General features: G+C 44.0%; 1 protein-coding gene across 1 annotated transcript; it reads left to right on the plus strand.

Annotated features, from left to right (window-relative positions):
- The first annotated feature begins 1,848 nt into the window (after positions 1 to 1,848).
- Positions 1,849 to 25,113, plus strand: KLHL42 (kelch like family member 42). The gene is made up of 3 exons (XM_050746715.1): positions 1,849 to 3,023; positions 13,820 to 14,013; positions 19,835 to 25,113. The coding sequence occupies exons 1-3, from the start codon at positions 2,152 to 2,154 to the stop codon at positions 20,284 to 20,286; spliced, it is 1,518 nt and encodes a 505-aa protein (XP_050602672.1). The 5' UTR covers positions 1,849 to 2,151; the 3' UTR covers positions 20,287 to 25,113.
- Positions 25,114 to 26,729: the final 1,616 nt, after the last annotated feature.

A 26,729-nucleotide genomic window follows, 5' to 3' on the forward strand; every position in this document is an offset into this window, starting at 1 on the left:
ATCGCGCCATTGCACTCCAACCTAGGCAATAGGAGCAAAACCCATCTCAAAAAAAAAAAAAAAAAAAAAAAGAATTTTTTTCCTAAAAAATAAAAAGATAAACCTCCTTTCCAAAGTAATAATAACACCTCTCTGTGAGGCAGCAAATTCCATAGTAAGAACCACAAACGTAACCAAACTATGTTAAAAGGATCTCATGTTTCACCTATGACTTTCTTTAGTTCTCTGGTTTTTAACCCTTTCCCTTTCCCAACAGAAAATGTTAGCATGGTAGGATGTACTTCTTTAAATACGGGAAATGTACTTATGAAGAAGATATTATTTAACAACCTGTCATTCAAGAAGAAAGCTGAAGTTTGTAAAAACAAACAAACAAACAAACAAAACAAAAACCAAACACATATCCTCTCCAAGTTAAGGACTGTTTATCATAGGTGGTTTTCAAATCTTGGTTTGGGGGAAGTTTTCAAGGTTTTCTGTTTTTGTTTTGTAAGATAAGAGTGAACACACCCTCTGCTTCCTCTCAATCCTTCTCTCTTCTCCTACCCAAAGATAACCCTAACAGTATATTTCTCCCCCCATCCCCTTCCTTGGATGAATTCATGAGCAACACAAAAAGTCCTTCCTGTTATTATTTGGGGTGGGCCTTCTCATTGCAATGGTCAGTGAGAGAACATAGGAAACAAGTGGTCGCTCTTTTCCGAGACGGAGTCTCGCTTTGTCACCCAGGCTGGAGTGCAGTGGCGCGATCTCGGCTCCCTGCAACCTCCGCCTCCTGGGTTCCAGCAATTCTCCTGCCTCAGCCTCCGGAATAGCTGGGAGTACAGGCGCGTGCCACCACACCCAGCTAATTTTTGTATTTTTAGTAAAGACGGGGTTTCACCATGTTGGCCAGGCTGGTCTCGAACTCCTGACCTCGTGATCTACCCACCCTGGCCTCCCCCAGTGCTGGGATTACAGGCGTGAGCCATCGCGCTCAGCCAAACTGAACGTGTGATCTCTCTTAATAGTCCTCAGATGATGGAGGCAGGGTAGGTGGAGAAACGGGGTGACAAGAAAAGCTACCTCTTGCAGACATCTATGAGCTGATTTTGTCAGATCTTTTGCGACAGGATAACATTCCGTAATGGCTAGTCCAAGCAGACTGAAGTAGACAAGCAATGGCTCATAGAAAACGTGGTTTAAAACCAGAAGCCACGTGATGTAACTTTATTTAGTCGAACTGCGCTTTCATCTTTCTTTTAATAACTTAGGGAGAACAACGGGCCCCAGTGGCAAATGCAAGGTCCCCTGCCTCCCAACCCGATTCCTCTGAGAACCTGCTGCCATCTGCCTGGACCTCCTGTAAGATGGCTCCTACGCGACGACCCTACCAGAGAATCAGCTCTACGTGCCACCAACATTGCCACCAACATGTCCACAGATTGCCTGCTTGCCTCAGCCCACTGACACTCGATGCCGGACTGGGCCAGAAGGACGATCCTAGATTTGATGCCTTTTTGTCTCCCTGGACCAGAGACTCCCTCCTCTTTCCTCCCACGTTCATTTCTTTTTCTTTAGCCCGTGTAAAGCAGCGTGGGAGAGAAAACTAATTTCTTCTCCCTGGGGTACCCCGGAGCATCGCTGCAGCCCCTGGCAGGCGGCGGAGCCGCGCGCCCCGGGCGTGCGGAGAGGCTGCGGGGACGCGCGCCCTCCGCCTCCCGCAGCTGCGCGTCCGCAGCCGGGGCGCCCAGGCCGGCAGCCTCCCGGGCCTCCCCGAGGGCCGGATCCAGCCTGCAGGTCAGGCCGGCGGCCGGGGTCCCGCGGGCGGAAGTGAGAAGGGCGGCAGGGGAGGAGGCTGCGGGCTGGGGGCTGGGATTCCCTTCCCGCCTGGCGCCGCCTGGGAGAGCCCGCGCGAGGACGCCCGGCGCGCTCCGCCGGCCCTTTTTTGGCGCTGAGGAAAAGGAGAAGGGCAGAGCCGCCGCCTCGCGGGAGCGGGCCCCGGGAGGAGGGGCCGCTGGAGAGGCCGGGCGAGCGCGGGCGGCCCTCACCTCGCCGCTCCTCCCGGGCCGCCATCCCTCGGCGCCCCGCCCGGAACCGGCGCGCGCGTGGGGGCGGGGAGGCCGGCGCGCAGATCTGGCGGTGAGCGCCGCCGCCCCGGGGCCCCCAGCCATGTCGGCCGAGGAGATGGTGCAGATCCGCCTGGAGGATCGCTGCTACCCGGTGAGCAAGAGGAAGCTCATCGAGCAAAGCGACTACTTCCGCGCCCTCTACCGCTCCGGCATGCGCGAGGCCCTGAGCCAGGAGGCCGGCGGCCCGGAGGTGCAGCAGCTGCGCGGCCTCAGCGCGCCGGGCCTGAGGCTGGTGCTGGACTTCATCAACGCCGGCGGGGCCCGCGAAGGCTGGCTCCTGGGCCCGCGCGGGGAGAAGGGCGGCGGGGTGGACGAGGATGAGGAGATGGATGAGGTGAGCCTGCTGTCCGAGCTGGTGGAGGCGGCCTCCTTCCTGCAGGTCACGTCTCTGCTGCAGCTGCTGCTGTCCCAGGTGCGGCTCAACAACTGCCTGGAGATGTACCGCCTGGCGCAGGTGTACGGGCTGCCCGACCTGCAGGAGGCCTGCCTGCGCTTCATGGTCGTCCACTTCCACGAGGTGCTGTGCAAGCCCCAGTTCCACCTCCTGGGGTCTCCTCCCCAAGCTCCAGGGGATGTCAGCCTGAAGCAGAGGCTGAGGGAGGCCCGGATGACTGGGACTCCTGTCCTCGTGGCCCTCGGGGACTTCCTGGGGGGACCCCTGGCCCCTCACCCCTACCAGGGGGAGCCCCCGTCCATGCTCAGGTACGAGGAGATGACTGAGCGTTGGTTCCCGCTGGCCAACAACCTTCCTCCCGACCTGGTCAATGTCAGGGGCTATGGGTCTGCCATCCTGGACAACTACCTCTTCATAGTGGGCGGGTACAGGATCACTAGCCAGGAGATCTCTGCTGCGCATTCCTACAACCCCAGCACCAACGAGTGGCTCCAGGTGGCCTCCATGAACCAGAAGAGGTAAGCACCCCGGCAGAGTGCTGCTGCCTTCTCATTCATTCACTTGTTCATTAGTTCATGGGCCCGGTGTTTACTGAGCCAGTAAATAGGGGAGGGTGTGCTGAGGTGGAAATGACATCTTCAGGAATGTTGTTGGCCTTGGTGCTGGCAAAGTTCCCAGTGAACTAAGAAATTGCGAAGAGGAACTCCCCAGTGAGGTCAAGTAGTGGAGTGGTTTTTTGGCAGGTATTGTGCCTTTAGGTGAATCTGCTTTCTTTGTCTCTGTTCTTGTGAAAAAAGATGTCGTGATTTCCTATAAGAATACTTTAAAAGAAAATTGCTCCTTAATTTTTAAAAAAATTTTTCTTAGTTTTTAGGATTCGATCCTGATGGTAATGACACACTGGACAGTAACCTGGGACACTGACTTTGGGGGATTTTTTTCTGTTGTCAGTGACTGTGACAACAGAGAGTCTTTCACACTGTGACACCCATCATGACCAAGAGATAATCACTGGAAATGTATTAACATTTGCAATAGGGGTTGCTTTTCTTATTTTTTATCTTCTCTTTTGCTTCCTTCCCTGGACAGCCATCGTCATGACCCAAAGCTTGAGCCTGGAAGTGTTCAACTATAGAATTGGAATATTTTCATTTACCCAACCTTCTCCCCCTCCCATCCTGCAAATCCCTCCTGCCTCCAATATGGGTGACTTGAAGAAAGGAAGAGGAGGAGCTTGAGGAGTGGGATGAGAGGGGAGAAGGGAAACGAACCAGGGAAGGAATATGAAAACAAGAGCAAAGAGCATATACAGGAAGAGATGGTAGGAAATAAAGACGGTAGCGCCGAGGAGGCCTCAGAGTCATTCAGAAGCAGGGAAGAGAATCAATGTAACTCAAGAAAGAATGAAAATACCCTTTCTTCCCATCCACGTGTTTCCATCTCAGTCCTCACAGGGTCCTGGTCCTGAAGTGTGGAGCAAGGAATTGGGGAACTCACAGCTAGGCGAAGGAAGTCTTAACAGTAACAGAGAATCCTTTATATATCTATCTGTTTGACTCGAGGGTCCTCCTTGGCCAGGGATTATTTGGGGAAATAACTGGCTTTATTTCTCCTATAATATGGAATTCATTTTGAAAAGTATGCTTTTTTCCCTGATTAATACATGGTTACAGAAAACTAGAAAATGGAAAAGAATGAAGAAGCAAAAAGATGATTATTACCGCTCGTTCTTCCTAGAGGCAGTAACTGCAGGTTGGCATATTTCCTGCCAGCCCATTTTTAATGCATTATTTGCACCATTGAGATGATACCATATTTAAAATTTGGTATCAGAAGTGTTATTTTAAAACATTCTATGCGCTGTAATTGAAACAACAAAGAAACATTGTGTGGCTATGGGTGGTGGTCTGATTAGGGGTGGGCGGCCCTGAGTTCTCTGTCTCCTCTTGCATGCCTCCAGCTACACATCATTTGACGCTCACCAGGCCATCCTTAGTACCGCAGTTCCTCACAGTTCTTTCTTCCCTTCATACATCCTTGGTAGTCTTTGTCTTTTTTCTAGGAAGGCCCTTTTCATCCCCTGAAAAAAAAAAAAAGCATTCAAGTAATGCATGAATGCATGCTTCTTAGAAAAACTGCAAATTACACAAAAATACAGAGTAAGAAGAGGAAATGTCTGCCCTCAGGGTACAGAAAAAAAGTGTCAGTGTATCGACAGACTTTTGTTACCTTTAGATATTATAAATGTATAAACATTTATATTTGTAAATTACATGTATACTTATATAAATACACTTAACCCTTAAGTAATGTGGGGGCTAGGGACACCGACCCCTGCACAGTCAAAAATCCCCATATAACTTTTGACTCTCCCAAAAACTTAACTACTAAATAGCTTACTGTTTACCAGGCGCCTTACCAATAATATAATCAATTAAAACATTTTGTATATGTATTATATACTTTATTCTAACAATGAAGTATGCTATAGAAAAGAAAATGTTATTAAGAAACTAAGGAAGAGAAAATTAAGCGGAAGTGGATCATCCTTAATCGTCTTGACACTGAGTAGGCTGAGGAGGTAGAGGAAGTATTGGTTTTGCTGTCTTGGGTGGCAGAGGCAGAAGAAAAATCTGAATATAAGTGGACCCTCGCAGTTCAAACCCGTGTTATTAAAGGGTCAGCTGTATAAGTATGTTGATAGTGGTTAACAATAGGGGAAAAGTGTTTATGTATATTAATGTGCACGGTGGTGTGTCACCTTACACATTTTAAAAATTCTAAAATTGACTAGGTTGTAGTGATTATTATGGCACTTGATATTTCCACTTAACCATAGCTGAGAGTTTTTTCTCTGTCAACAAATGTAGATCTACCTCACACTTTTTAATGGCTGTGTGTCATTCCACCCTAAGGATGTACCATAATGTAATTAGCCTTTCCCTTATTTATGAACATTTTGGTCACTTCCATTTGCACTGGATGTTTCAATAAGCATTGCCATATTGAACATCCTGGTAGATGTGCGTGTATCTTGGTAGCCATATGTGAGTTAGTTTCCTATGTCAAAATTCGTGGAATCTCTGGATAGGTAGGGCAAAGTGTATGCATTTTTTTTTTTTGAGACTCTGTTGCCCAGGCTGGAGTGCAGTGATGCGATCTCGGCTCACTGCAAGCTCCACCTCCCAGGTTACGCCATTCTCCTGCCTCAGTCTCCTGAGTAGCTGGGACTACAGGCGCCCGCCACCATGCCCGGCTAATTATTTTTTGTATTTTTAGTAGAGATGGGGTTTCACTGTGTTAGCCAGGATGGTCTCGATCTCCTGACCTCGTGATCCGCCCACCTCTGCCTCCCAAAGTGCTGGGATTATAGGCGTGAGCCACCGTGCCCAGCTGCATATACATGTTTTAAGTTTTGTTGAAGCTGGGTGCAGTGGTTCACGCTTGTAGTCCCAGCTACTTGGGAGGCTTAGGCAGGAGGATCACTTGAGCCCAGGAGCTGGAGGCTGCGGTGCACTCTGATTGGGCTTGTGAATAGCCATTGCACTCCAGCCTGAACAACATAGTGAGGCCCCATCTCTATAAACAGTTAAAAATAAATAAATCAATAGATTTTGGTTGCTCCTGCCAAATTGCCCATCAAAAATATTCTTCTGATTTCTTCTTCCATCAACAGTGTTTGTACTTGCCAGTTCCCTATACTCTTGCCAAGATAGAATATTATCATCTTTTTTTCCCCAAACCTAATGGGCAAAAACACTAGTGTGATTTTTCCCAATTAGAAGAGAGATTATTCTTTTTATATGTTGGCCATTTGTATTTCTTTTGTAAATGATCTTTGCCAGTTTTCTAAAAATTGGCTTATTTTCTTCACATTCGAGAAGTTCCATGTGTGAATACAGATATTAATCTCTCGTCTGTTACGTAATGTTGTGCATGTTTTCCCATGCAGTTATTTTTTCTGCAATATTCAAAAATAAGATCCCAAAGTGACTGGGTAGGTGAAATTGTTGCAGAGAGGGGTGGGTGGGAGTTACGATGAAGCCGAGAACTATTGCCCCACCAGAAGAGGGCTCTGCCTCTCAGCCACAGCTGGTTACTTCCACGTGGAAGAGAGAAAATGTTGCCAGACATCCAAATATCCCTTTTTTTTTTTCTTTTTTAAAGAGATGGGGTCTTGCTTTGTCACCAGACTGGAGTACAGTGGTGTGATCATAACTTACTGCAGCCTTCAACTCTTGGGCTTAAGCAATCCTCCTGTTTCAGCCTCCCCAGTAGCTAGGACTACAGGCATGCAATACCATGCTCAGTTAACTTTTTAAAATTAAATATTTTTTTTTTGTAGAAATGGGGGTTATGTTACCCAGGCTGGTCTTGAACTCCTGGCCTCAGGTAATCCTCCCATTGTGGCCTCCCAAAGTGCTAAGATTACATGCCACCATGCCTGACCCTCCATTATATCTTCTAATTGATTATTGATGCTGTATTGGAAATTGTACCCTTCTTTAGCTCCCTCTGCTTTGACTCAGGTATGACATATCTCCCAGGAGTTCCTTCCTGAACTCTCGTTTGGGCTGAATGTTCCATCTCTGCTCCTCTAGCATCTCATGCCCACTCCCCCACTTGAATTGACATTCTCTCCTCTCTGCCTTCCCATCAGGAGCTAGGACTTATTCAATGCTTATGTATAGCCCTACTCCTAACAAGATGTCCAATAATAATAGGTGCTTAAAATACGTGTTTTCTTTAAAAAAAATTATGTAATATATTTTTACATTATTGTAATAAAAGTTAATGTATAATTTTATATTTCGCTTTATTTGTAACACTATAGTGAACATTTTTACCTTGGTAACAGTCATTATATTTATTTAGAGTAGCTGAGAAATAATGAGAGACATCATTTAATTGAACACTTAACTCTGCATTAGGTGCTGTTCCCGCTGCTTTGCATGTATTATCTCACTTATTCTTCACAAGGGCTGTTAGGCAGGTTCCCATTCTAAAGAGACAGGAAGTGAGGCACAGAGAAGTTAAGTAAATTGCTCAAGGATGTATAATAAGTATAGCAACCAAAATGTAAATATCCATTGATTAGTTATAACCACTTAAATTGTTGATAAGTTTTGGCTTTTAGACTTGCAGGGACCATCTTCATGCACATTTCCCCCCTTATTTTTGTTAAAAAATATTTCCTTCTAAGAAATAGAGCACAGATCTCTTGTGGTACTGTGCTACTTTTTAGAATTTCATCATGTGTGCCTCAGCTCCACCACAGCCTTTAAGCCCAGCATTTTTCTAGTGACAATTGGATATACAGAAACTGATGACATAGTTGCTGCCCTCAAGAAGTTTAAAATTGAGTTTAGATGATGAGACAAGTAAAAATGAAACCTAGTATGGAGTTGTTCCTGGATGATGCATCCAATGCAAGTTATGCATGCACTGGAAGTAATTTGGAACCTTGAGAAAGAAAACCAGATTTTGGCCTCTGGCTATGCAGAATTTCACATCTACTTTGATTCACCTTTGTTGGAGACTGCTTTGGGATGTATCAGTATTTTACTTTGAAAAAGGGGTCAAATGTAGAGCAGTTCACTTTTCCCAGGGACTGAATAGTGCAGTGATCCAGAATCTTAAATAGCAGGAACTCTAGGATTGAGAGATTTTTTTTTTTTTTTTTTTTTGAGAGGGAGTCTCGCTCTGTCCCCCAGGCTGGAGTGCAGTGGCGCGATCTCGCCTCACTGCAAGCTCCGCCTCCCGGGTTCACGCCATTCTCCTGCCTCAGCCTCCCGAGTAGCTGGGACTACAGGCGCCCGCCACCACGCCTGGCTAATTTATTTTTTGTATTTTTAGTAGAGATGGGATTTCACCATGTTAGCCAGGATGGTCTCGATCTCCTGACGTCGTGATCTGCCCGCCTCGGCCTCCCAAAGTGCTGGGATTACAGACGTGAGCCACTGTGCCCAGCCAATTGAGAGATTTTATAAAGCCTTTTGCACTCTGGAGAAGATAGTGGGTGCTATATGATCATCAGGGGGTAAAAAAGAAATGTTTTGCTCTGTAGGCCAAGTGTGCAACACTGCCTGATGGTCTGAATGTGGGTTTGATCTCACACATTGTCAGGATGTAACTCTTCACACATAAAAGCTTGTGAGACCTTCAGGCGTGGTGGCTCACACCTGTAATCCCAGCACTTTGGGAGGCTGAGGCAGGCGGATCACCTGAGGTCAGAGGTTTGAGACCAGCCTGGCCAACATGGTGAAACCCTGTCTCTACTAAAAATACAAAAATTAGCTGAGTGTGGTGGTGGGCACCTGTAGCCCTAGCTACTCAAGAGGCTGAGGCAGGAAAATCACTGGAACCCGGGACGGGGAGGTTGCGGTGAGCCAAGATCGCGCCACTGCACTCCAGCTTGGGCAACAGAGTGAGATTTTGTCTCAAAAACAAAACAAAACAAAAAAAACACTTTGTGAGATCGAGGGTGCTTGCTTTCCCTCCTCACTTTAATCAGTGGTAACTTGCAGGAACTGACCACTGTTGCAGCAGTTTGTTCGTTAATGTTCTCCATTTCCAAAGCTTTCTCTAGTCTTTTCCCTTGCCCTGCACTTTAGCTCTGAAAATGGAGTTGGAGTGATTCCTCCTGTTCCATGTGTGAATACAGCAAGGCTGGGAGAGAGACTTTAATAAACAAGTGTCTCCTGGCAGAGATGGAATTGCAGTTCTCAGCCTTAGCGTTTGCTGAGCTGTCCCTTCTCCTCTCAGCCAATGTTTACCATTTTTGGAGCATTTCTGTGGTTGATGTTGTAGTAGAGCCTGGGAATAGTGCAAGAAAGAAAACTGTATGTCTATTCACAGTCCCCCCCCTGCCTCCCCCCATTTAATTTTGGCCAACAGTTTAAATTGCTTTTTGCATCTTTGCTTTTGGAGTTTCTTAGAGCTGGGCATAAGTAGCAACAATGACTACCTCTATTTTCTGCCCTTCCCCTTCTCCCCTTCCTAGTCCCTAGGGGAAATTAATGCGTAGGGACGTGGCAGAAGGCAAGTAGATGAAGGGGAAAGAGGAGACAAAAGGACCTGCCCACAGACTTAAGCAATCGTGTTCTGAGTGATTGAGAAAGGACTTTTGAAAGGATCTTGGCATTTTGTTCTAATTTTTAGTCTGGTGGTAAGCAAACTTCTTTCTCTACATAGGGAGTCATAATGATGGTTTTCATTTCCTGAGCTCTTACTCGGGGTCAGGTATTGTAGACACAACTTGAGGTGTCACTTCATATGAATGCTCACAACATCTCTATGAGGTAGATGTTATGAATCCCATTTCCTTAAAGTGGAAACTGAGGCTTTGTGAGTTTAATTACCTTCCATATAATCACAGGGCTAGACTCGAAGCCACCCAGACCTCTGTGTCATCTTGCCTTCCTGTGGTTGTATGTAGCTACTGTTAATCCTTGAGATCTGTGTGCTGGTGTTTAGCATGTTTCATGTTACTTAACTTTTAGGGATTTAAAGAGCTTTTTAAGCCACACATGGTGGCCTAGCTACTTGGGAGGCTGAGTCAGGAGGATCGCTTGAGGCCGGGCGTTCAAGGCTGCAGTGAGCCATGATCAGGCCACTGCATTCCAGCCTGGGCAATGAAATGAGACCCTGTCTCTTAAAAAGTTCTCCTTTAAAAAAAAAAAATTCTTATAAGTGACCTTGAAATGCAATTGTGGTTTTATCTAATTTTTTCACTTAGAACAGAAATTTTAATGATAATATTTTTATTGCAAGTAACAAGTATATAGCTATGATAAATGATTTGTTACTTGGTCTTGAAGTTCTTCTTTTTAACTCCTGAACATAGTATGTTAATATTAAGAAAATACTGTAGAGATGATAATTTTGAAAGGCTGTTGATAGCTTGAATTTATACCTTTACCATTCAGGAGGTGAAGACTGGAAGAATTTTTTTTTTTTTTGAGACGGAGTCTTGCTGTGTCTCCCAGACTGGAGTGCAGTGGCGTGATCTCGGCTCACTGCAAGCTCCGCCTCCTGGGTACAAGCCATTCTCCTGCCTCAGCCTCCCGAGTAGCTGGGACTACAGGCACCTGCCACCACGCCCGGCTAATTTTTTGCATTTTTAGTAGAGATGGGGTTTCACCGTGTTAGCCAGGATGGTCTCGATCTCCTGACCTTGTGATCCACCCGCCTTGGCCTCCCAAAGTGCTGGGATTACAGGCGTGAGCCACCACGCCCGGCCTGGAAGAATTATTTTCAGAAAGTTGGAAATGAAGCAGTGAGTGATGAGAATTTGCGGATGAGAGCGCACTTTGTTTTTTTTTTTTTTTTTTGAGACGGAGTCTGGCTCTGTCGCCCAGGCTGGAGTGCAGTGGCCAGATCTCAGCTCACTGCAAGCTCCGCCTCCCGGGTTCCCGCCATTCTCCCGCCTCAGCCTCCCGAGTAGCTGGGACCACAGGCGCCGCCTCCTCGCCCGGCTAATTTTTTGTGTTTTTAGTAGAGACGGGGTTTCGCCGTGTTAGCCAGGATGGTCTCGATCTCCTGACCTTGTGATCCGCCCGTCTCGGCCTCCCGAAGTGCTGGGATTACAGGCTTGAGCCACCGCGCCCGGCCGAGAGCGCACTTTGTAGAGAGTTCCAGAGTACGTCGCAGTCAGTGACTGTTGCAGTTGACAAATGAGAAATCAACCCTCCTGAGGTTAAGAAAAACTTGGACTTACGACACCCAGAGAAGCATTCCGTAGAATGCCAATGCAGAATGACTTATCTCTGCAACTGCTGTCATTTTCAGCTCTTACTGCATGCCAGATATTGTGCCCTTCTTATCCCCACTTAACAGATGAGAAAACTGAGGAACAGATAAACAGATTCAGTAATTTTTCTAAGGTCAGACAGCAGTTGATGTGTGATGATGTCTGAGATTTCCCTGTGTAAGCCCGGACTCATAACCTTTAGCAGTATGCCTCTTTATTAAATGGTCTGATTTTAGGTGGCAATTTCATCTTAAAACAAATTCAGCATTAAAAAGTGTTTCTCTTCAAGTGAATTTGAGCGTGTCGGGGTCTGGAGAGATGGAATCGTTTACTTTAACTGCCTATTCATTGAGCCTCAAAAAGAAGCCCCTTACATGTTTGCTTAGGACAAATGATTATGCTGGATAAATACTAAAAACTGTTTTGATCTTACAAAATTTACTATCTGTGTACTTTTGGGGAGCAAAAACAAATTGTGGCTGGGAAAATTTAGTGCTTGTTTACAAGCTTGATTTCCTTTGGTTCCCCAAATTTGCACACACAGAGAGGGCATCATGGTTGGATTTTAAGGACCATTGGCAGCAAGAAAGGTAAGCAGCAGGAATCAGGGACCCCCCAGTACCTGCCACCCTGACGTCTGTTGGCACAAAAAAGTGGGCTGACTGGCTGGCTGGCCTTAAGGGACAAGACGAGGCTCTGGATGAAGAGTACTCTATTCACGCTCTGATTGGAAAAACAAACTAAAATACATTTAGATACAAACATGATAGGAATCTTTAAAAAATCTTAACTGTTTAGTAGGTGCTTGTTACTAACCTTGTTTCCATAGTCTAATGCATCAGTTTTATTGAACACTTTTTAGGAGATCAAGCATGGGCTTCTTGTTCACTGCTTTTTCTTAATCTACCCCCTTATATAATTTTTTGTGTGTGCATAGTCTCTACCTCCATTCTTTCTTAGTATATTATTATTTTTGAAGACATCATTGTGTTGGAATTAGATGTGGTCTTGAAATTCACTTGGTTTAGCACCTTTATTTCAAACACTAGAAAACAGAAATTTGAATGATAGTATTTTATCTCTGTGTAGTAGTTTCTGATAGACTATTTGATTTAATCATCTCTACCACGTTGTGATGGCTGTTATCACCATTTTACAGATGACGAAGTGAGGTGGTTGGAGCAGGGTCAGACTGCTGGTTATCAGCAGAGCTGGGACTAGAAGCGAGGTCTTCTGATTTGTGCTCAGGTCTTTTTCTGTTGCATCATGCTGCTGCGCATACTCTTGGAAACTTGTGACTGTTGTACATCTCACAGCAGACTGACCCAGCACTCCCAAGTGTTTATCCTTCCTGGCTTTCAAAGGTCTGATTCATCCTTGTGTACTATATCAAAACAAATTAATTTTGTGTTACTTTTCAGTTCAAAAATCATAAGACTTATTTAGTGTCTGAAGCTGATGAGCAGCATTTAATTATTTACTGAATATAGAGCTGGAAATCATTGTACATCTCTTTTTCAAGTTACTTAATTTAATGAAAGATGAGCATTTGTCAATAGAAGTATTTGTTGAATTAACATATGTAAAGACTCCAAGAATGCTGGATCAAAATATTTTTGAGGCTGGTTGTGGTGTCTTATACCTCTAATACTAGCACTTTGGGAGGCTGAAGCAAGAGGATCACTTGAGGCCAGGAGTTCAAGATCAGCTTCGACAACATAGTGAGATGCCATCTTCACAAAACATTTTTATAAAAAGTTAGCTGAGTATAGCTGAGTGTGGTGGTGCACACCTGTAGTCCAAGCTACTCGAGAGGCTGAGGCAGGAGACTCTCTTGAGCCCAGGAGTTCAAGGCTGCAGTGAGCTATGACTGTGCCGCTGCAATCTAGCCTGGGTGACAGAGCAAGACCTTATTTCATAAATAAATTAGTAAATAAATAAGTAAATACAAACTGAATTTGTTCAGTGCTGACCTCTCCCCATCTTATATGTTGTGAAGCAGTATGTCAGATGCCTTTGGAGCGGGGAGGCAGGACCAGTGTCCTGCTCAGGTGTACTGGTGGTGCAAGCGTCTCCTGACCCACCCTTTAGCAGTCACCCCTCATACCTGCCTGTCTGTCTCGGCAGCACCAGTGTGTCCCTAAGATGAAGCCATACTACTCAGTAGGAAGAATGAAATAACCATTCTGAGAGGTGAAAGACAACCGGGTGAGGTGGGTGCCTTCCCCTCTTACTTTTGTGCCTGCCCCTGAAAGAAAGTGTGGAGTTTAGTGTATACACACTGTCTTTGGTTGCTGGACTAAGGCTGAACAAGGTTAATAACTTGTTGTATTGAACTGCTTATCTTCGATAGCTAGTGTTTGGACAGTGTGCCATTCCCGTGGAATCTTGGGGACAGGAGTGAGGTTCGAGAAGCCATCCTTTCCTCCTCTGTCCTCAGGTGGAATGGCCCCCAACGGGGAGAGCTAATTTTCTTCTGATATCCAGGAGAGTTCATGCCGTCGTTACACTTCTCATTGATCAGAAGAACTCACTCTGTGGGCCTGTGTGTCTCTCTTTCAGGTCTAACTTCAAACTTGTGGCTGTTCATTCAAAACTCTATGCCATTGGAGGGCAGGCCGTTTCTAACGTTGAGTGTTACAACCCTGAGCAGGATGCATGGAATTTTGTGGCGCCCTTACCCAATCCTCTGGCTGAGTTCTCTGCCTGTGAGTGTAAGGGAAAAATTTATGTCATTGGAGGATACACTACCAGAGGTAAGTGAAGGGACCAGGTAGGTGGTCTGCCCATGTGTAGGCGCCAGCAGTCTGGGAAGAGCAAGAGGGTGTCAGAGGAAACCCCGACATATCCAAGTGTCATGTTATGCTTCAGTAGTGTACACTTACACATCTGGAAGGAAGAGAGTCCCGTATGGCAGGGATGATTGGGACAGGAGGGATCTTTTGATAACTTCGTGTGAGCATGGGGAAGGGAGAGCTGTGAAAAAAATACGTTCTCTTTTTTTTGCTTCTGGAAACCCAGCTTTTTGGTCAGCTGTCTTGTGATTTGGCTGGGCCTGGTTTGTGGGGATCGCTTTCTGAGGTTGGGTAGGTCTTTGGAGAAGATTATCCGGGAATTCCCATCCTTATCACAAACACACAGCAAACCTGCCCCCATCCACCATTATGGAATTTAGTACCAGAGCATCCTTGCAAATTAGTTCTCATTTTCTCTTTGTGAGCACACACACATCAGACAGAGGTTCCAGAAACCCAGCTTTAGGACAGTGGTCACACATCACAGGAGGAGCAAGAACATGAATACAAGAGAGCTCTTTCCTGACCAGCAGTGGGAGGTGGTTGTACTATCTATTTATTTGTTTATTTATTTTTTGAGATGGAGTCTCCCTCTGTCACCCAGGCTGGAGTGCAGTGGCACGATCTCGGCTCACTGCAGTCTCCACCTCCCAAGTTCAAGCACTCCTCCTGCCCCAGCCTCCCAAGTAGCTGGGATTATAGGCATACACCACCACGCCCAGCTAATTTTTGTATTTTTAGTAGAGATGGGGTTTCACCACATTGGCCAGGCGGGTCTGTAACTCCTGACCTCAGGTGATCCACCTGCCTCAGCCTCCCAAAGTGCTGGGATTACAGGTGTGAGCCACCGCTCCTGGCCTGGTTCTACTATTTATTAAAATGTGCATATGTGTTTTTCACTTTTTTGGCAGGCATTGTATAGTTAATAATTTGGAAATGAAAAAATTTCTCCACAAGTTTATTTATTTTTTGTGGAGTCGAGGTCTCCCTATGTTGCCTAGGCTGGTCCTGAATTCCTGGGCTAAGTGATTGTTCTGCCTTGGCCTCTCAAAATGCTGGGATTACAGGCATGAGCCACCATGCCCTGCTTGCCAGCAAGTTTTATACTGCTCTTCTTGGTAGGGAATTGTCTCATGTAACAGTGACAGGGAACAGTGTAGTTGTTGGCGGGACACAGTGGCTCATGCCTGTAATCCAGCACTTTGGGAGGCTTAGGCAGGAGGATTGCTTGAGTCTGAGAGTTCAGGACAGGCCTGGGCAACACAGCAAGACCCCTTCTTTAAAAATGAAAAGAAAAAAATTAGCTGGATGTGGTGTCATGTACCTGTAGTTCCAGTTACTTGGGAGGCTGAGGCAGGAGGATCGCTTGAGCCCGGGAGTTCAAGACAGGCCTGGGCAACATAGCAAGACCCCTTCTCTAAAAATGAAAATAAAAAAAATTAGCTGGATGTGGTGGCATATACCTGTAGTCCCAGTTATTTGGGAGGCTGAGACAGGAGAATTGCTTGAGCCAGGGGTTTGAGGCTGCAGTGAGCTATGACTGCCCCACTGTACCCCAGGCTGGGTGACAGATTGAGACCCAGTCTCTGAAATTAAAAGAAAAAAAAAAGAGAGAAAGAAAAAAGAAAACTGTGGTTGTGGGAAGACAGACAATGGGGGACAGTCAAGCAGAGGGGTGCCTTTCCTTCCCTCCACTCTCCAAAGCAGATGTCTCCAAGTTACCTCTTATCCCAGGAAATCGATGTCTGCATTTGGTCTGTCTGACTCTGTGGAGCCCAGGACTTACAGAAAAGGTGTAACCTGGCTCTTAGGACTTTAAGCCACATTAAAGTAGTAGAGTTGCCGTTTGATTTGACATGGTGAAATGAACTGCCACTCCTTCGTGGTACCATATGGGCAGGACAGAGCTCTTCAGCCCTGGCTAACAAGCACGAAGAAGACCTGTGAGGCCGCAGCAGCCGTGGGGACTTCCCAAAGGACAGAAATCCACAGGCTAACAGAGCATCCAGATAGGTGACAGAAATTCCTTCCACCATCTCCAAATGTGTCCTGTTTTGGGGGATTTATGTTAGGAGGAAGTTAAAATGTAAAGTATTTGATGAACATCTGATTTATTTCTTTTTAGAGTAAGTCTTAACATTAATTCAGTGGGGAAGATGGTGGGAGGTGTGTTAGTTTCCTGTGGCTGCCATAACAAGTGAGTATACACTTGGTGGCCTAAAACAACAGAAATATATTTTCTTATAGTTCTGGCGACCAGAAGTCAGAAGTCAAGGTGTCAGCAGGGCTGTGTTCCTTCTGAGGCCTCTAAGGGAGGAGTCCTCCTTGCTCCTTCTAGTCTCTGGTAGCTCGGCGCCCCTTGGCTGGTGGCTCCGTGATGCCCCTGCCTCCATCTTCACAGGGCCTTCTCCTCTGTGTGTGTCTGTGGCTTCTCCCCTTCTGTCTAAGGACAGTTGCCACTGTTGGATTTAGGCCCCATCTGGGTAATCCAGGAAGATCTTGTCTTAAGGTTTTTAACTTAATTACATCTGCAAAGATCCCCTTTCTTTTTCTTTTTTCCCTTGAGATGGAGTCTCACTCTATTGCCCAGGCTGTAGTGTAGTGGCACAGTCATAGTTCATTGCAGGCTCAACCTCCTGGATTCAAGCGATCTCCCACCTCGGCCTCCCAAAGTGCTGGGATTACAGGCGTGAGCCACTGTGCCTGGCCCAAAGATTCCCCCCGCTTTATTATTATTATTTTTTAAATAAAATCACCATTCACAGGTTCAGGGAATGAGGAAATTGACGTATCTTGTTAGGGACAACCATGCAACCCACTGAAGTGTTGTGTATATTTATGTATTTAAGGAGAGGGAAGACAAAGAGAAGTGACCTTTTTTTTCCCACTCCAAGTTTTCATTATTTGTTGAGCTGTTCCCAATGTCCCTCTCTGGTGACTCTCCACTAAAGATAGTTTACAACTTTTTCTTTACATATAATTGAAAAAAAAAAAAAAAGAGAGACTTAGTAGTCATTTCTTTGATCTTCAACATTGGTTGTCAGGTTACAGTGATTAACTTTATAGGTTTAGACTAAGCTATGGGCCCCTCAGTCCCCCAGAACTCCTGTGTTTATGTAGTAATCCCCCTCTCTCTCGTGTGTGTGTGTGTGTGTGTGTGTGTGTGTGTGTGTGTGTGTCTTTTCTTCTAGGAAAGTAAATATTCCCAGTTATTTACCTATGAGCAATTCTAAGAATTCTCATTCCTCTCTAGGTTGAGTAACACAGACTGCATCTTGTGGGCTGACATAACGCACATATGTGCTTTGACTTCTCTTGTAACCAAGAGCTGTTCAACACTGACAGGCGGCACTGTAACCCAAAGAGTACTTTACTGGTAGATTTCCTAGTTTTTCCATGACCCTGGCTGAGCAAATGTTCTTTAGATTTGACCTAGAAAACCCTTCTTGTGTGTTTTGTAGCTTCACAAGCCACTGCTAATGTACCTTCTTCACTTGGGCCACCCACCGTGATTTCTGTTCTGGATTCCCTGAGCCAAATACCCTTGATGGGATGGTTCAGTGATGTGGATGGATGGCTATTTGTATAAGGGTTGACAACTAGTTTTTTAAAATGGGAGAGCTGGGCAGTTACTTATACTCTGAAGCCCTCCTCTTTCTCTGCTGGGGCTTTCCCAGCACTTCCTAATAGTTCCGTGTATTTCAGATAAGACATCATGATTGTTAGGGAAAAAAAAAAAGAAAGTTAGTTTTTAGCCTCCTGACTTTTTAAGTCAAGTGAGACTTTTATAATTTAGTAAATAATAGCTCATTTTTATGGTAGCTATTTGATGATTTTAATTCTTTAGCGGCACTGAAGAAATTCAAAGAAGTTCAGTAGAGAGTAATAGCTGTAAAGGGAAGAAGGGTGATTTGTCAAACTTCAGAATCAACTTTAAATGTAAAAACAAAAAGATCATTCCACCAACTCAAGCCACCTCTTCATGGTCTGAGCCCTTGTTGAGTGAGGAGAGAAAACATTTACAGAACACCTGGAAAGACCTTTGGGCCTGGAGCTTAGAAATATGTGGAAGCCTCATATAATGAGTTCTTTATTCATTCGGTGGACAGCCAGGTCACTAAGGAGCACTTTTTGATAAATTAGTGACTAAAATCCCCTTGGGCCATCTCCTAAAATAATCTTTATCGTAATAGCTACAGTAAAAAGAAAGAAGGAGAGGTATTAATATGGGTGGAAGTCAGGACAGTTTCCTAATGCCGTGGCTTACAATTCTGAGATTTCTCCAGGCATCAGGACATGTGCGCGCACAGGACTTTGTCTGCTCTCTTAGGAGATCCTTTAGTTGGTATCAGATGTGGCTGTGGAGGGTGCTCTTTAAGCATTGCTAACTATGGGTGGGTCTCTCTCAGAAGGAAGGACTGTAAGAGGTATGCAACTTCTGAGAAAATGAGCTGTCTTCTCTTACCAAGCGTCTGCAGCCAGCACAGTGCTGTAGGCTTTAGTTGTCTGTCAGTTCCCAAGCTGAGCTGTCTCCTTCATGGATAGGATTTGTTTGTTTAGAAAAAGCAACAAACGAAGTTCATTCTGTTTATAACTCAGAGCATTTGTTTTTTCTGCTGTGGCTAAAATACTTATTTATTCTTTCCTAGAGGAGAAAAGAAAAAGAGAACAATTAAAAACAAGAAAAACAAAACTAGATATTCTAAATTTCACAAGTGTTTTTCACAAAGAGACTAGGCAACATTTTTCCTTAAAGAAAATTACTTTTTTTTTTTTGAGAGACCAGGATCTCACTCTCTCACCCTAGCTGGAATGCAGTGACATGATCACAGCTCACTGCAGCCTCACCCTCCCAGGCTAAAGTGATCCTCCCACCTCAGCCTTCCAAGTAGCAGCTGGTACCATAGGTGCACACCACCATGCCTGGCTAATAATAGTCTCAAACTCCTGGGCTCAAGTGATTTTCCTGCTTCAACCACCCAAAGAGGTGGGATTACAGGCATGAGACACCATGCCTGGCTGAAAATCATTATTGATTTAAAATGTCAGAGCAACCTTTTATCTAGACTTTGATCTTATCTACACTACAACTGTCTCTTGTGAGGGACATGGGAAGACCTTTGTTAGTGTCTCTCTGGTGATAAAATTGGGAAACCAAGGCTGGACATGGTAAAGACCCTGCCTTTACAAATAATAATAATTAAAAAAAACTGGAAAACTGAATTGCCAAGTGATTCTGTGGCTTGTTAGAAGGCTGCAGGTGAGACTTTGATGCATTTCTCCTGAAGTGTAATGTTGTGTCCTTTTCACTGGACAGCCCCTGGAAATCCTGTGTTGCTACTTGTCCTGTTTCTTAGGATCAGCTGTCAAGAATAATCTGCTTCCTGCCCAGCCTGGCTTCTGTATTAAGTAGTCGGTAATTTTGTAGCTATTGATGAGGGGTCTGAGGCACTTACTTTTTTTTACACTGACCTGGTGGTTCACGGGTGTGGAGATACCAGGGAGGAGGGGCTGTGTGAAAGTCAGAGCTGCTCTTTTTCCTGGTTTTATCCAGTCTGAGTCTCCCAAGGCAGAGACGTTTGGGAGTGAGAAGTGAGTGTGGATGGATCTAATTATATCTCTTCCCAGCCATTTTGAAAATGGTTTTCCCAAGTTGTGCTTTTTCTGAAACAGTTTTTTCTCTTTGTTACCAAATTATGCATGTAGAGTTAGACATTTCTGTACAGCCTTGCCTAGTGGCGTTAGTGGGGACGGAGTCATCACTTGCCTTTCTTTCTTTCAGACCGGAACATGAACATTTTGCAGTACTGCCCCTCTTCCGACATCTGGACGCTGTTTGAAACATGTGACGTCCACATTCGCAAGCAGCAGATGGTGTCTGTGGAAGAGACCATCTACATCGTCGGGGGGTGTCTCCACGAGCTGGGGCCCAACCGCAGGAGCAGCCAGAGCGAAGACATGCTCACCGTGCAGTCCTACAACACCGTCACCCGCCAGTGGCTCTACCTCAAGGAGAACACGTCCAAATCGGGTCTTAACTTGACTTGTGCGCTCCATAACGACGGCATCTACATCATGAGCAGAGATGTCACCCTGTCGACCAGCTTGGAACACCGAGTGTTCCTCAAGTACAACATCTTTTCAGATAGTTGGGAAGCATTTCGGCGTTTTCCAGCTTTTGGACATAACTTGCTGGTTTCTTCTCTTTATCTGCCCAATAAAGCAGAAACATGACTGAATTGAATTAGTAGATGAAAGAAACCTGGTTCAAGATTTTTTTTAAAATGTGGTGTCCCATTCCAAGGGAGACCGATTCCTAAAGGGTAAAGAAGGGTTAAAGTAGGTCACATATATACAGTAGCAGCTGTAAATAAGCTTACTTGAATTAATTACTTGAAAACTGTTGGAAAAAAGAGACCAACTTTGTTATTTTTTAAATTATTGATTTTTAAATTATGGGAGCAAATCCATCTCCAGACATGATACTCGGGCCAATGACGGATCATCAAAATGTAGATTCATTGTGTCTGTGTGGTAAAGGGCCAAAGTCAATAATTGGAACAAATGGTAAAGATGATTTTAAAATCTGTTGTATTTAGGACCCTTGAGATGTCATTAGCACCTTAAGTGAGAGGTTTTCTTATCAATGTGCTTGACAAGCATTCATATTAACATACTCATTCTCTCTTCTCCATCACCCATACCCACACATACATCTAGTATGTTTAAAATAGGGTTCTGTGTTCAGATATTTTGTTTGCACACTACTTTTTAGGAAACTTATAATGATGGAGCCCTACAGTGAATCCTTACCAGTGTTCAGTCCTCCCCAAAACTTGGATAAAAATATTCTCAGCTATTTTTCCAGCCGTTTTTGCAGTTACAAATGCTGAATGAATAGACTGATGTAACCTTTTATTTTATTTATGTGACAGACTGCATATTTATGTGGACACATAGGTTGCATTGCTAAGCATTCTGTATGGTTTTAAAGAGGATATATTATTTAGAAAAATGGATATATGAATATTTTTAAAAATTGAGTCTTAAATTTAAATGGGAAGGGAAGAAAACACCAAATAAGAAAAAAATTTGCCTTTAAGAGTTACCTTTATTGAATGTATTTGACTTAGTTCTTATTTTAAGGCTAAAAACACTTTGTCATATTTAAGTCAGGCAACTTTCTAATTTAATCTTAGCTTTGTAATTCATGTTTTTGCTTTTGTAGACTAAGGTAAGGACAGCATTTAAATATTTGTGCTGGAGTGAGGGGAAGACTCTTACAGAAGTGGAATGGTTTCTGGTGGTATTTCTGAAGTTAGGTAAAGTGCTTTACTTGCCTTGGTTAATTGAAATAGAATTCAGCTCAAGCAGTTTTTACTGAGTGAGTTAACAATAAAAGCTTCTGCCAATCATAGATCAACATTCCTCAAAAATATATATACTCATACTTATGGAAATTTTATTTTGATTGAAAACACTCTGAAATTATGTGATATTTTGTGATGGAATCAGTTAAACTGTGAGCTGGATTCCATTTTTCTGCAGTAACAGCAGGCAGAACCATTTCAGTTAGCATGTGCCTCACTTTTAAGAAAGTCCCGTAGGGGGAGAAAAAACTGTCGGAACAAATTCATGCATTCAACAAACACTTACTGAGTGCCTGGAGTATGCCGTCCACTGTGCAGATGTAGGTAGGACAGGGGCTAATCACTTAGAGTTCTTCATTTTATTAGCGGAGTCATTACAGGGTTTCTTTACAACCATGGCCTCTAGTATACTTAAAATAAGGGTCCAGTTATAAAAAGCCTATTTGCACAACTTTTTGGGAATACTTCTATTAACTAAAATGAGGTAAGCCATTATTTTGGACATAGAGATCTTTGTATCTTATCACCAAATAATCTTATCTCTAGTCTACTTATAACTTTGTAAGGGTTTCTAAGCTGTGCCCATTTATTCCCAAATATTATGCCCTTAAAAAATAACCTCTGAACCAAAATCTTCCCAGGAATAGTACTTAATAGATTTTAATGTTAATTTATATTCATTGTAGAAATGAATTTCCAGTGACCTATAATTTCATTACATATATTTTAAAATTTAATTTATTTTAGATGATGTTAACTTTTTGTTGCTGAAAAGCTTAACGTTTTAAAGACTTAGTCCTATACATTTAGAAGATGAGTCAGTTGAATTAGTACTGGACAAACAGTTGGAGATTAGTTTGCACATAAGCACATCATATCAAATACAATATTCCAGCCAACCAGTTAATTCTCTTCCTGATTACATTCATTGGGTCTGTTTGCCTAATGTTGACAATTAAATTCTTGGATCAAGTGGAGGTATGCTGTGATCCACAAAGCTCTTTTATAACCCAGGTTTTTTGTGTTGTGTGTGTGTGTGTGTGTGTTTGCATATTATAGCTCTCTTTAAGACAGACATCTAACAAGATTTTGTTATTCTGGGCTGCCAAGAGTACTTGGGGAAGGTGGAATGTGCAATAGGAACCGATCTGTGCATTTTTTGACATCGTCCTTCCTGCTGCGCACATCAGCTCTGTTGACATTTCGAAGGGTAGTTTTAATTTAGCTCTGTTCTCTTGTTGGTGCCAGTATTACATTGAAGACTCTCACCTATGATAGAGGCAATGTTGCTTTGAAAATCTCCCTTCAGGTGGAGCTTGCAGTAAGCTGAGATCGCGCCATTGCACTCCAGCCTGGACAACAGTGCAAGACTCTGTCTCCAAAAAAAAAAAAAAAAAAAAAAAAATCCCCCTTTATCCCCCAGGACTGTCCTTTACTCTTTGATAGTATCTCTCTATTTTCTTCCCAATTCTCTAAATGCTTTATCATTTTTTTCTGAGATTCTTCTGAGGGATGCTGACCTCCCACTATGGGGAAAGGGGTTGCTTGGAGGACCTGGGGTGGCATTCCCCAACCAGAAGCACCCTATTTTATAGATAGCAGTCTGAATGGTAGAGAGAGTCCTGTGTGTGGGTTATTAGAAGGTTGGTTCTTCCTGTCATTCTCTCTGGCTTTCCTTTCAACCCTCGTAGTTTCAGAGGCCTCTCCCCTTACCATCCTTTAAAAGGTTTTCTGATGAACGTGTAAAAGAGTTGATCATTTCAACAGTACTGGTTAAGTCACAATGACGAAGTGCTGAGAAGGTTATGGGTACCAGGAAGAAACAAACAGAAGATTAGAATGAGAACCAAAGATAATTTAACCCTGCCATTTTTTTTAACACCAAGATCCTAAGTAATTCCAAATGCCTTAGATATCAACAAAAGCTACACACCATTGAGATGGGCAAAATTCTTTCTCTACAAAGGTAGTAATCAAGTAAATGCCTGTTCTCTCTCAATGAATTGTTGCTTATTGAGCATTGTGGGTGATGTGTTTTCAGATTTCTAGGTGAAGTTCTGACCCTACCTGTTTGGCCAAAGACATAAATTGAGAGGAAAGGCCTTGGTCTTCCTGATCAACCAGCACTTAACGAACAGTGGCTTAATGCAGATCACTCAAGAGGCAGCCTAGCAATGTAAAAGGAATATGAGTAGGGGTTGGCTGCCTTTTTCCTAGACCAGGAGTGGGAAATACATAACACCTGTGCCACCGCTCTTTTAAGGAGGCATTATGAATGAGTGCAGCATTCCTGTCCTCTGTGCCAGGATTTGCTCTTAGAATCCATGTCAGATTGGTGCTTCCAGACATCTATTCCCAGTCCATCAAGTGAAATGAAGGCTGTTTGCCATCCCTGCCTTAGAGGAGTTGAAGGAATCAGGTCGGTAGATACCAACCAAAATGGCTTTGAAAGCAGTGAGCTGATTGAGCTCCAGTTCTGTGGTTACCAGAAATACTGAGTGTCTGTCATTTGCAAGACAATGCTAAGAGCTGAGAATACAGACATAAATAAGTCACGGTCCATGACCTTGAAGAGTTTATGGCCTTATAGAGAGGTTCACTGTAATTGTCTTCACCACGGCATCGTCTCAAAAATGCCCACTTTTGTCTGGCACATTGGGGCTCGGTGGTCTGGTGGTCCCTTCGGTCTTGGCCCTATCCTTTGTTTTTGTGATTTGCTAACAATCATCACGAACCAGTTTTGTTTTTCTCTTAAATTTGAACATCACATCCTGTGTTTTAGGTTTTTGCTCTATGCCTTTTTCTCATTCCTTCTCATAGTCTTCTCTGTACTTCTTTTTTTGTGTGCGAAAAAATGAAAATCATATGTAATCTGCTTTATTTAAAAATGCTCACTAAGCACTGCAGACTTTGCAGTTAGGGGCTCAGCAGCTTGGTCCAGTGAAAAGGAGGAGTGAAGCCAGGGAGGTTAGTATCCAACAGGGGCAAGCTGATTGCATGTGCATTTATACCTATGCCTTTAAAACATTCCCATAAAAAGTATTAATAAAGAAACTTCCATTCCACACTAGGACTGATGAAAAGGTGGTTGATTTTGCCTTGTGATAATTATCAAAGGATAGTTTTTCATCCTTAGGTTTTATTCATATAAGAGTTTTTTTATTTTTATTTTCTCTGTTAACTTAGGAACACATCATAAATTCACACCAACTGACACGTTGCTGACATCTGTACTTGACATAACCATTTTTATTCCTACCGGAAGCATTAAATATAAAAGATGGTTAATTTTGAAGAGCAAAGGGTGCTGAAATGACTTGTACGGCTGGCTGGTGCTTTCTTAAATGGATTGCCATAGTTTAGTAAAGAATGTGATTTACATTATTGTCATTTTTTCTATTAAAACCTTAAGAATGGGGCGCTTTAGCTGTCCCTGCAGTGTTTTCATATCTAGTAGTCATTTTAGGGAAAGTGATAATCTGTAAAATGAATAGTTATGTTTTGATATGACTGATACTTTCTTTGTTAAAAGGGTGTATTAAGTCTTCAATTTCAAGTGTAGCTTAAAAGTGTAAACATTATGTGATTCATTTGAATACAAGAATGCCTATGAAGTACTCACTATAACAGCATTCCTTTTGTGTTTAGGACTATAGAAGAAAATATCTTCAAATAAAGTAGTTCTCAGTCACTTTTTGTTATCTAAGTTGTATGTATCAGTTACGTATGCAGGGCTGTGCCAGGACTGGGAGGAAATGGGTGAAGCGACTTGGGAGCCTGAGGTGGGAGGATTGCTTGGGGCCAGGAATTTGAGACCTGCTGGGCAACAGTGAAATCCTGTCTCTACAAAAAATAAATTAGCCAATATGGTGTTTTATGCCTGTAGTCCCAGCTACTTGGGAGGCTGAGGCAGGAGGATTGATTGGGCCCAGGAGTTTGAGGCTGCAGTGAGCTCTGATTGCGCCACTGCACTCCAGCCTGGGCAAACAGTGCAAGACCCCAACTCAAGAAAAATCTACAAATAAATGGACAACCATTTCCTACACACTCAGGACACGCTGATGGAGGAGAAGGAGGATGGCTGACCCAGCAGAGCGACACCCAAACCTAACTGAGCACTTTTTTTTTTTTTTTGCCAGGAATTATTCTAAGCATTTTTTAATTTAAATTATTTAATCCTCACATGAATCCCATGTAGTAAATACAAATATTATCCCCCACTTTACAGTTGAGGAAACTGAGGCACTGTAGGTTACAAACTGTCATTTGAGAAAGGAGAAGGGAAAACTACATTGGTCACTGGTCTAAAGGGTATCCTTTCTCTTGCTGGTGGAGGAGTTGGTTTCCGAGTGAGCCAGTCTGGGAGCGTCTGGTCCTGCTTTGCAGCAGCGCGTTCCATGGCTGACCTGCGTGTTGGTGACGTGGCAGCTTCTTCCTGTGGGCGTGGTTACAGGAGGTGTGTGGAGGGGAGCCCGAACACTTCCTCGGAGGCCAGGGATCCCAGGCTCCTGTTTGTAGGCCATCAACAGTTCCTTGGCAAGAAAACTTTAAAAACCCATTTAGGGCTGGGCACGGTGGCTCACACCTATAATCCCAGCAGTTTGGGAGGCCGAGATGGAAGGATTGCTTGAGCCCAGAAGTTCAAGGCCAGCCTGGGCAATACAATGAGACGCTGTCTCTATTAAAAAATAAATAAATAAAAACTCAGATGCTGGTAAATCCGATCTCCAGTAACTCCATAGGATAAAGGCCCAGATTTAGAGGAGCCCAGTTTCTTTAACTTAGAGCCCATCTTTATTATGTCTGTCTGTTAGCCACAGGCTTCCTGTCCATGCCTCCACCTTCAGTTTGATGGTGTCAGTCTCTCTCTAGCTTTGGGATGGTCTGAAACCATAGGGGCCTGGCGTTCCCAGACTACATCCCAGGGAATGCTGCATTAGTGGAAATGATTACCTCTGTGTGGCAGGAGGTGTTTGGGGAATAAAATACCCACCCTATTTCCTCTTCTTCTTCTTCCTTTTTTTTGCCTTCTCCTCCTCTTCCTCCTCCTCCTCCTTGTTTTTAGAGACAGGGTCGTGCTCTGTCACTCAGGCTGGAGTGCAATAGCACAATCTCAGCTCACTGCATCCTCGGTCACCTGGGCTCAAGTGATCCTCCCCCCTTAGCCTCCTGAGTAGCTGGGACCACAGGCACTTGCCACCACACCCAGCTAATTGATTTTTTTTTTTTTTTTTTTTTTTTTGTAGAGATGGGCGCTCACTACATTGTTTAGGCTGGTCTCAAAAAACGATTCTCCCACCTCGGCCT

Source organism: Macaca thibetana, chromosome 11 (genome assembly GCF_024542745.1).
Source record: "Macaca thibetana thibetana isolate TM-01 chromosome 11, ASM2454274v1, whole genome shotgun sequence".
Classification (NCBI taxonomy): domain Eukaryota; kingdom Metazoa; phylum Chordata; class Mammalia; order Primates; family Cercopithecidae; genus Macaca; species Macaca thibetana.